The 11094-nt window shown below is 40.4% G+C and overlaps 2 protein-coding genes and 1 non-coding gene across 5 annotated transcripts in view; 1 reads left to right on the top strand and 2 right to left on the bottom strand.

The window, feature by feature from the left end:
- Positions 1–1195: 1195 nt before the first annotated feature.
- On the bottom strand, positions 1196–7198 carry phyh (phytanoyl-CoA 2-hydroxylase). Its single transcript, XM_034578783.1, has 11 exons — positions 7041–7198; positions 5875–5933; positions 5362–5472; positions 4916–5084; positions 4591–4672; positions 3289–3470; positions 3048–3197; positions 2722–2853; positions 1728–1808; positions 1313–1692; positions 1196–1274 (listed from the first exon to the last, which is right to left on the bottom strand). Exons 1-9 carry the CDS (start codon positions 7104–7106, stop codon positions 1755–1757), a joined length of 1005 nt encoding a protein of 334 aa, XP_034434674.1. The 5' UTR covers positions 7107–7198; the 3' UTR covers positions 1196–1274; positions 1313–1692; positions 1728–1754.
- On the bottom strand, positions 4356–4427 carry trnaq-cug. Its single transcript has one exon. It is a non-coding gene; the product is annotated as a tRNA-Gln (tRNA).
- Positions 7199–9577: 2379 nt separating the features above from the next.
- Positions 9578–11094, top strand: part of cdk17 (cyclin-dependent kinase 17) — a 37773-nt gene continuing 36256 nt past the window's right edge. For 2 of the 3 annotated variants that reach the window (XR_004613066.1, XM_034578219.1), the window contains exon 1: positions 9579–9938. The gene's annotated coding sequence lies outside the window, so the exon portion shown is untranslated. Of the gene's footprint in view, positions 9939–11094 lie in introns of all 3 variants that reach the window. The other variant, XM_034578218.1, reaches the window with a different exon arrangement.

The following is an 11094-nucleotide window of genomic DNA, read 5'->3' as shown; positions in this document are numbered from 1 at the left end:
TTTATGTGGATTGTTCCTTGACTGTGAGTGTTGTAGTTCAATCTGAAGTGTGTTTCAGTTCACCATTCACGACATAGGGATTCACAATCTGCACGAGATGCAGCATCCTCCGTCTGTAACCATCAACCAGAGTGAGGAAAAACTACCAAAGACACTTGAAACTGGGGAACAGTTTCCTGCAAAGGAAACTGGGCAGAGACGACGGGCCCACTATTTTCAGATCTGGAGTCTGGGACATATTTAGCAGCAAATGAGCCTGAGTGAGGGTGAAACTATTTGCTGTGTGTGCAATAGTGTATTTATGCGAATATGCATGTGCAAAATGTATCCTCGTATTTTGCTTGCTGGTGTTTAATTATTAAATGGGCTCTTCTGTGCATTTGTGTGTCAACATGGGGTTAGGCCAAACTTACAAAACTTATCGGAAAAATGAACACAAACAAACTTCAGTGTGATAAGAACTACAAATGAAAAAAAACTATCTGGAGAAAACATGTACTATAACATGTACTTTGACTTTGGTCACTATATATGCTTATAGTCATTACTGTATGTAATGTATAACTGTATCACATTGTAGACGTATCGTATTTTACGACTGACCATTATTATATTAAACCACGTTTCACAGGTCAAAGTGGCAGCTTTGTCTGAAACTGTAGAGAAAATAAAAGCAAAGTGTCATAATCATAGCAGCAATTTTTTATTATTAAGCTTATTAAAACTTTAGAATTATCATACAAACAATATTAAAACCCACTCACTCGTTATCAAACACTTATCAATCAACAGAAACAAGGACGATTTACACAGTGATACGTTTATAAGCAGTTTAAATCAAGGCTGGGGTCGAGATCCTAAACTCTGTTCAAAGTAGAACCAAATCCCCTGTGTTCTGCTTATCAGCTCCTAGAGATATATGATTTGTTTTTGTGTTAAAGTTAGTTTGTTGAGTCATTGCTGAGATATCATTACTTATCTGAAGTGGCAACACATCCCTAATTCCCTAAAATGTTGTCGAACAACAGACACATGTAAAATAAAAATGATCATATGTATCTTTGTGTCTTCAAAGAATAAAGATGTTTTTTGTTATCTAAACATTTCACCCATTTGTACCGTATTGGAATAGAAAATCGGAATCGATGAGCAGAATTGGAATCGATAAAATTCATGATACTCAATCCCAATCCTGACCCATGTTAGTGCTTTAATCAGCCAGTCAGCAATACTCATTTTTCTGTCAAAGCAACATGCCACAAGTCTTTCTCAGGCTTACATCTTCGCACTTAACATCCCTTTCTTTGAAAACTAAATTACAGCTTTTTCCATTGTTCCACACAGGTCTGTTTCTTTTTTAAGTGCTAATTCAGCTTTATTTTGTGCTGCAAAACAAGCAGCACGAGGTTGAAAGAAAGTCAGAGGATTCATTTTCCTCAGAACTCTGATGAGGTAAATTATATATATTTCATATAAATCTGATTCCCTGTCTTTATGTTTTCTGTTAGGACCACATGACCTTTTCCAGAACAAATCTCCCAACTCTTCTGAGCATGATTACATGTACAGTAAGTAGTCTTAAACGCTCTATTCCTCCTCTGCTAAAGGAATTTAGGGATTTTACTTTAAGGAGCTCAGCACTATATTAACCTACTCTCCTCTCAGCTCAGTGATTGGTCATTCTGCCGTCATTTCTGCCGTCATTTCTGCCGTCATTCTGCCGTCATTCTGCCGTCTTCTGATCAATGGCGTCCTCACAGTGAAATCCTCTCTCCCTGCACCAGACGACCTCTGAAAGCCCAGGTATCCTGTAGAAGAAGAGTTAAAGATTCAATTCACCTTTTTTTTCAAATGTGCCTTTTTACAATAATTTAGCAATAATATTCAGACCAGAGCTTAGATGCTAAATATTAACAGTCAAGTAGAAAGTCATTTTTATCAAACAGTTTTTTGGTGAAAATAGGGAAGACTGTGAAGCAAATACTGGACTTTTAAACCCATCACATCACATTCTCACACTGAATACTTAGTCATCCTTGTGTTTGCTCTAATTCTAGGTTCTCTGTCTAATTTGTTACCATCACTGCTCTCTCATTGCTCTGAGCTTTAAAGTACTGTATATGCTCGCTAACTCATTTGTGTGATCATGTGTTTTGTGAAATCGTGCATTCATGTGGGATTCTACGGTGGACGAGACAAAAGCGTATACCAAACGCAAAAGCCACCACACAACTGCCACCTTTCTGAAACACAACCACAACAGAAGCACCCAAAAATGAAGAACATAAACATTTTTACTTTATCCTTTTTGGCTTTGGTGCTGAGGATTTTGTCTTCGTGTTGTGGTTTTTGCAGTTGTGCTGTAACTTTTGCAGTTGTGTTGTGGCTTTTGCATTTGTGTTGTCGCTTCAGTATTTGTGTTGAGGCTCTTGCATCCGTGTTATCACTTTTGCAGATCTGCTGCGCTTCTTCAGTTGTGTTGTCGCATGTTAAGAGGCAACGGGCTTGACCGCGGAAAGTAACTCTGCTCGCTTCATTGTCAACATTGTCGTCACTCACTTTCGCTGTTATTACATTGTGTTACTGTTGAGTGGCTTTTGTAGTTCTGTGGTGGCTTTTATAGTTGTGTTGTCATCAAACAGTGCAAAACACCTCAAAATCCAGGAGTCTATTACACGTAACATTGTTTCAAAGAAAGTAATATGAATGTAAATCGCTGACCTTGAATGTGATTTCGTCCACAGCGTACTTCCTGGACGCGATCTCCTTCACCTCCTCCTCTATGTTTTCCTGAGTGGTTCCTTTCACGTCGATGTAATAACACTCAGCGCTGGCGTAGTGACAGGAGATGGCCTGGGAACACACACATGATCACACAGGATCACACACAAGTGCCTTTGAATTCATAATATTTTTAAAATCACATCTACCAATACAATTTGTGGTTTTTAATTCCGATAAATAGTAGCGTATAAACCCTGTGAATTTACAGGGTGTTTGGTCTGGGAAACGCTGGACCACCAGGTGCATTGAGGGTAATGTCGTACCTTGCGGAACCCCTGTGTCTGATTCATGCCGGAGCCATGGATGAGCAGCGGGTGGAAGAAGACGGTGTCGCCCTTCTCCATCTCCAGGTGCACCCTCTGGTGCTGCGAGTCATAGCCTCGTACACCGTGATACATCTTGTTCACCCCACCCTGAGGACAGACACAGTGCTGAGATACTGTACGTGTGTGTGTGCTGGTGTGGTCCCGCTTCTGGCAGTGCTTTTTGTGTGCGTTTGTGTACCTCCCACTCGGGGTAGTCGTGCTCCTGCAGCGTGCCCATGTGAGTTCCTGGCAGGACGACCAAGCAGCCGTTCTGCCTGTTCACTTTCTCCATGGCCGTCCAAGAGCAGACAATCTGGTCGGCCGGTCGGAACGGGAAGTAGTGCAGATCCTGATGCATCGGGTGACGGGACGTCTTCTTACCTGAAACACAGGACACACACCAGATGACTAATTTGACCAATCATGGCATGTAGCAATATTTTTTGCACAAGGACTTGAGCAATGGGGACTGGGCAGCGATTGCTAGCTAGTAAATAATGCAGGATTAAAAAAAAAATAGGAAAAACTCTGTTAATAAGAAAACTCCACAGGGCACCTCTAAACTTAAACTTAGGATAAATTATATCTGATCTTTATTTTTTCAGCTGGAATTGGCTCCTGACCCATTTCAAGCCTTAAAGCAGGGATGGGGGACGTCCAGCCTCCAGGCTGTATGTGGCCCGGAGGCTTTTTTCGTGGAAGTAAAAGTTGTTTGATCCGACCAACAGTCCAAGCAGCGCCTTAGACCATTCGGCCGTCCTGGCTGTGAAAACATACATATGTTATGTAAAATGTATAATAATCAAGAATAAATAGAACGATCGGAGCAGGAGGTTGTTGTGTACACAGCCCATAATTTTCATGTTTTCGTTACAATATTAGGATAAAATTTATTTCACACTTTCCATCATCTTTCAAAACTCAGGTCTGAAAAACTGGTGTTGTGGAGGGTGAATTACTCAGCACAATCAAGATTGGAAATAGATGAAGACTGGTGTGATGAACGTGGATTTCTGCTGTCACACGTGATGGGATCAGAGTTTGACCTCAGCAACATGGACCCATCTCTGCTAAATGTCAGTGGTGTCAAGAGTGCAGTCTGCTGCTGGTGTAATGCTGTGGAGAATGTTTTGCTGGCACAGTCAATCCTGGTTTGAATGCCACAGCCTATTTAAGTGTTGTTGCTGACCATGTTCATCCATTTATAGCCACAATTCACCATCTGATTGCTAACTCCAACGATATGTTGCGTCACAAAGATAAATAAGGTTCCACCGAGATTTGAACTCGGATCGCTGGATTCAGAGTCCAGAGTGCTAACCATTACACCATGGAACCTGTTGATGCTGCCCCCTGGTGTTATGTAATCGTGTCCACAACCCACAAATATTGAGTTAATGATCATATACAGCAAATCAGCTGGTGCAGCAAATTTTGATCAATTTGATGATCAATCAACAAATCGGTTCACCTCAGATGAAGTGGTCTCCTCACTCCTTACCTGCATCAGGAGGTTTGTTGATCAGCATGGTGTGCATGGCCATGATGTTTGGTCCGGTGAAACACTCCACGTGCTTCAGGATCTAACACAAAAAGCCAAGGTTTTGTTCATCAGTGCTTGGGTTTGAATTATTTGAAAACTTAAGTTGCTTTTCAATCAGAAAGAAGTTTTTGCCTGTGGATAATAAACACGGCCCCAGTAAACAAAAAAGGTCTACCCTAACTAATTTGACAGTAATGCACAGCTACCACACTTTCAGTATTATTGGAAAGGAAGTGTTGAACATCTAAGCCACCAGATGAAAACCCACTGTACGTGTATGTACCTGCGGTAGGTTGCAGTACCGGAACAGCTCGGGATCCTCCTGGAAGTCCTGGAGTTTGGAGACGGCCCTCTGATCCTGGACGAACTCTGACTTGGCGATTGCCACGTCCTTCATCACCACCAAGCCGGGAACTTTCACTCTCTGTCGACAGATGCGTTCAAACTCCTTCCTGCAGAATGTACGTAGAACTGTTTAACAGCCGACAGCACATCTGAGGGAAAGAAACTGTTTCACTGTGGCGTTGTAGATTTTTTTATCGTGAGTATTTTGATACCAACGTACAATGAGACTAAGATTGAAAAAGTTAATGTCTGTGGTTCTCATTGGTTGATGGTGGTCCTTATCACAGGAGACTGTGTTACAGTTACTACTCTTAATATTATGAGTTTATACACTTGTTGTAAAGCTCTGTTTCCTTCGCAGGTGCCAGAGTTTGTGATGGTCACCTGAACTTGTCGATGTCCTCCTCCGACACCAGGTTCTTGATGAGGATGAAGCCATTTTCCTCATAGAAGAATCGCTGCTCTGGGCTCAGCAGGTCCGTCTCTAAGGTGTACCTGCCGAAGAAAAAGTGACAGTAAGCACAACTGAAGCTCCCTGCGTGTCGGCCCCGTTTGGATTTGAAAGCTGTTGTGGACTTTTGGTCAGAGGGGATTGATGGACAGACAGTGTTGCATTGAAAGTCTTATTAGATTTACAATGAAAAGGCAACTACATCGGTGCCTCTGTTCATCTCTGTATCATACAACTCTGTGTCTACACCACCTGAAAACAACTTGACAGTTCTAGTTGTCACTTGAACCCGCAAGGCACAGCTGTCTGCTGATATAAAACTGTGTCAGAGGTGAATGATAACAAGGCTTGTCTGGTACAAGAACCTTTGCCCTGAGGCAACTGCTGAAGCTGCCAAATGCTGCGACGGAATGAAGGAGTCCCTTCAAACTAAAGGTGGATCTCACCTCAGTTTGTGTGGCTGGCTGCTGTGCGTGAAGGTTTGAGCTGAGGTCGGTGCTGCTCGCTGGAGGAAAAACAGTTAAGGAGGGGAAACGAGGCCACAGTTCACAATGTCTCAGAGAGAGAGAGATTTCACATCTGTCAACTCCCTCAGTTAAATGTTGAATCCAACCAGGCTCTCTACACTTTAACATGTGATAATAATATGATAATAACACATTTTATTTTGATAGCACCTTTCATCCATTAAATGCAACTAAAAATGCTTTGTTAAATATTAAATAAGATAAATTGAATGAATAAAATAAAAGCATAAGTACAGGTACATGAAACAATAACACATGCAAGGTTGTTATAATAATCAGCAAGTAAGAAAAAAGATATAAAGGCATAAAAGACCAGAAGCCATGTTTAAACCAAAGACAATAGAAGAATACAAACTTCAAAATTAAAATAGATCCGTAGAACAAACAAGTTCTTCACATTCAAAGATCCAACTATAAATCCACTCATAACATTCATATACAATTCATATGATGTCTTCTTGTTGATTGATATGATCTCTTCATCTTAACTGTAGGGATGTGATCTCTTCTGTTTGTTAGAGCTGCTACATTTTGTCCAAGTTGAAGTTTTCTAATGCATGTCTAGTTAGCAGGAAGTTACAGTGACATAATCATGAGAAGATAACCTAACTGTCTAACTTCCATAACACATCATGCTTCTGCTTTGTTGTTCTGGACAAGTCATGATGTAAATCTTTGATGCACGTTCTGTCTAATAGCTTTTCTCTCGTGTGAAAAGATACGTGACAATCAAAACACAGAAAGCATGTATACGTTAGCTTGTGAGGATAAAGGCTAGTAGCATATAACGGGTTGTGAGCGGACAGGTTAGCCTTCTGAGCTACTTAAGCTAATGCCTCAGATATAGAGAGACATATTGAAAGAGTCTGGATGTGACTGAGACTGAGACACATGTACAGTTCAGCAAAATACTCAAACCTCTAACTTCCTGTTTCTGTGGATGGCGGCCCGCTGGCTGCACGGAGACCCCGGCCTGCTGCACCGGGGCTGCGCCGCTCGGTGCTCCGCTGACCGGGGGTCGGTCCGTGCGGTCCCGTGGAGCTCCGGTGGTACAGAATAAAGACACCGTGCAAACGAAAGGATACGATCGCAGCTTGTGATCGATCCAGGTGATGGATCAGCAGTTTGAGTCTGTCCGCAGCGCGAGACATCCTGCAGCCAGGTCGAGTTCAGTCCCGATGAGAAACTGAGAAACTGAGAAAGTGGGACAGAGGTTAAATGATGATCACACACACACACACACACACACACACACACACGCACACACACACGCACACACGTACACACGTACACACTATAGGAGGTGGAGTCAGAAGTAAGTTGTGTGTTTGTATTAGCTTTGGTTAAACTTGAAACTTGGTTAAGGTAAGTTTAGAGACAGCTATGAAGTGGTCATGGTTAAGGTGATAAGGTTTTGGCCAGACTGTCATAAATGAATGGAAGTCAATGCAAAGTCCTGAACTACAAACCGCAGATAGAACAGAATCATACTAACTGTACTTTGCTCCGTCCAGTCTCTAGTGTTTACTTATACAACATATTGCACAATCCCTCCCTGGTGCTTATAGTACATTTTATATTTCATTTTGGTTTCCTATTTGTATATGTTTTATATTTATACTTGCACAAATACACCACAGCATTGTATCATTTCCTTTTTATATGTGTATATGTGGTCCCTATATGATAAATCTAAAAACACCCAGGTTGTAATGTTCAAGTCTCCACATGGGCTGGATGCAAACACACACTGTAAGATGTCCTGTGAACACCAGTTTATTATGAACACAGTGCAGGTGTAACACAAATCCTCATATTGAACACTAAGATCATGACATTTCTCAGCAAACCTTGAATAACGGAATAGTAATGGTTTTAGGGCCTCTGGATATTTGAGTGTTATAGCTGAACATCCCTTTATAGCCACAATTTACCATCTTCTAAAGACTGTGTAGGTCCCGTGTGAACGTGTATAGTGTCACAAAGGAAAAGGTTTTATGAACATAATGAAGTGTCGCTCCCCTTCATTTCATCTTAATGCAATAGAACAGCTGTGGGGTGTGGTAGAGCAGGACATGACGCAGCAGCCACTGCCGGCTTTGTAATTTAACCAGGACAGAAAATGTTCTGCATCCTCAGAGGATTTAAATAATAATCTGTGTCCACATTTATGTAAAGTCTGTCTGAACAATGTTGATCAATTGCAGTACAATTAATTCTTGCAGCTCCAGCTTTTGTCCGGCAGATGGCGGTGTGCAGCCCAAACAAATTCGGCTCGACACAAGTCTTTGGTTCTTTGTTTCTATGGCTACAATTATTCATCCTTAAATCAAATTGAATGAAATTGGGTCAAGAGAAGCGAAATTCTCACAACATTCTGATTTCCAACTTGAAACTAAGAAATAATTTTTTACTGCTATTCATTTTATATTCCGGCATATAAATTAACTCAAAAGATATTGCATGGATAATCTTAAAATATACAACTGAAATATAACATGTTTTTTCACAAGCAACCTTTTTAGATTATTTTTCTATTTTCTTTTTACATGAGGTCATAGCTATGGGACTTGTATTAGTCATTTCCTGTCTTCAGGAAATGACTAATAAGGGACAGCAGAAAGTAAATGATTCAAACAAAGATACTATTGTTTCGGTTATCTTCATTTTACATCCCTGCTTCCAGTTTCATCAAACATGAGAGCGGAAATTCTCAAACTATCAATCAAGCCATAACATAACCCGATGAATTTATGTCACGAGTATATATGTCTAAAATGTTATGTTATGAGTATTTGTTACTTATTTGGAACACTGTGACCGAAAAAAGATGCATTCATGCCTTTATTTTAAAAGTTGTCCAAGATATCGCTGAATGGTGCTAAATTAATTTTCAAAAAATATATTAAGTTATAAGATTAATATTATTGTGAAATATTGACACAGTTAAACCTCAAAGAAGAAATTCCAGCCTGTGATTTAACAATGACAGTTTGCTTTTTCAGAAGATGAATAATAATTGTATTTATAGTCTATATTTACAATGTTAAACATTTACACTACAATCATTCTTGCAGGTGCAGCTTTTGTCCAGCAGACGGCGGTATGAAACCAATAATTATACTTAATGCAAGTTCATGGTTCTGTGTTTCAGCCTGATCCACAGATTCTGTCTTAAATGATTAATCCTTTAATAACCCTCAAGTCAAAGATAAATGCAATTAAATTAGGTGAAGAAAATCAAATTTTCACCACTTTCTGATGACACAATAAACTTTCAACTTGAAAATGAGAAAGTAAAAAATAAAAATAAAAATCGTATTTATTGTAGAAATTACATCAAGGATCATTTTGTTTCTTTTGAAATGAGATCCTAGCTTTGGGCCTGTGTTCCATGTTGCTCTGAAGACAGGAAATGACCAATAAGGGACAGCAGAGAATAAACTAATCAAATAAGGATACTATTATCATATGATTGAATAAACCACGACATAACCAGGTAAATGTAGGTAGCGTGTTTGTTACTTATTTTTGAACAAAGTGGCTTAAAAAAAAGGGACGCCTCTTATTTTGAAAGTCTTCAAATCCGCTTTTATCTCGACACGCCACAGGAAGCTCCTCCGGGCTGCGTGTGTTCAACTGACGGCAGCCTGACACTCCTCCCTGCTCAGTCGACAGCAGCGGATCCTCCTCCTCAGTTTCCCCCGCGTCCTCCGCCTCACACACGGCATCTCTGTCCGGTCGCCCCCCCCCCGCCGGTACCCGTGTGACGGAGTGAACGTGTGTTTTCTGGGGGGATATTTCTGTATTCCTCCCTGTTTTCTGTCTCTCTGTCGGAGCGTGTGGAGCCCGGACCGAGCGCGGACGCAGCCCGTGTCTCAGGCTGCACCGGTGGGCGGATAGAAAGCGGAGGAGGGCATCCGGAGCAGGGCCTGGCACCTCCGGAGAGTCGCCTTGAAACCCACGGAATTCACCATTTTCAGGTAAAGAGACGGAACACATTCTTCCACAGTCACATTTCTCAACGCGATGTCTGTCCGATAATGGACTCCGTGCCGTTACACGTTGTTCGACTGGGAGGGACGGGGAACAGCGCTCGGGTGTAAATGTCAACACAGAGGAAACGGAGGCTGTAGAATAATTCTTGCGTTTTTTTTCTTATTTTACAGCTTCCGTTTTGACCGTTTATACACGTGACTGTCATGTTCCCTCCTCCCACATGATCCCAGTATATAACATCTTCTATGTGTTTGTTTGTTTACACAACACACTGTGTTATTGAGCTGATCTACCCCCCAGACACAGGGTCCCTATTGTAAAATGTAAGAGGATTATATATATATATATATATATATATATATATATATATATATATATATATATATGAGGAATTAGCATCATTTCAGCTCAAACATAACATTTAGTGACTATTAAGAGACAGAAGAACATTACTGCATTCTTAGTGTTCATTTGCAGGACTGTCATTGTAAAATCAATATCATACATTTAATGTAAAATCGATTTATTATAGCAACATCATACATTTTCTTCAAGAACCTCAGCCTTTAACTACTGACCGTGGCTGTGCCTTTGTATAAATGTAATGGAGTGATGTTTCCTTCCACATTTACAATATATATTTATTATTATAATATTATATTTAGTTCTACTGAAATGTTTTTGTTGATTACAAATATCTTTCTATTATTGACTGCTTTAGTGTGCATTCGTCTCTAAATCTGAACTAGTGTTTAACATCCTATGTTTTGTCAAACACCTGAATAGCACTTTGAATTGCATTTGATTTGTTTGAAAGTTGCTATATAAATAAATTGGATTGATTGATACAGCAAAGCAACATTTGTCACAGTGAAAATGTTCAAATTTTGCCATTACTTTTTAATAATACAATTTTTAGTACATGGAAGAGTTTAGTTCTGTTTGTGAGGAAAACGCCTCCGTCAGACCTGACAGCATCTGTTGACTTGTTGAATTTGCCTCCACTTGAAATGACTTGTGTTCAGAATAAGCTCTCAGGAGACCGTTGACTTTCGCCAGTCCTGTCGAGATGCTTTTTGTGATTCGTGACTTGAGGTGGGAGATAATCCTGCTTTGAAATGACCTCTTTAGTATATGGGC

This window comes from Hippoglossus hippoglossus, chromosome 23 (genome assembly GCF_009819705.1).
Source record: "Hippoglossus hippoglossus isolate fHipHip1 chromosome 23, fHipHip1.pri, whole genome shotgun sequence".
NCBI lineage: Eukaryota > Metazoa > Chordata > Actinopteri > Pleuronectiformes > Pleuronectidae > Hippoglossus > Hippoglossus hippoglossus.
Note: the sequence above shows the minus strand (reverse complement) of the source record. Positions and strands in the feature narration are given on the sequence as shown.

What these genes read in the sequence shown, in the direction of transcription:
- phyh (XM_034578783.1), bottom strand. Translation starts at nt 7,106, where the DNA reads ATGTCTCGCGCTGCGGACAGACTCAAACTGCTGATCCATCACCTGGAT. An exon ending in ATCGATCACAAGCTGCGATC is followed by an intron (nt 5,934 to 7,040) that starts GTATCCTTTCGT and finishes TTTTTCCTCCAG; the next exon opens with CGAGCAGCACCGACCTCAGC. An exon ending in CAACAAACCTCCTGATGCAG is followed by an intron (nt 3,471 to 4,590) that starts GTAAGGAGTGAG and finishes CCTGTGTTTCAG; the next exon opens with GTAAGAAGACGTCCCGTCAC.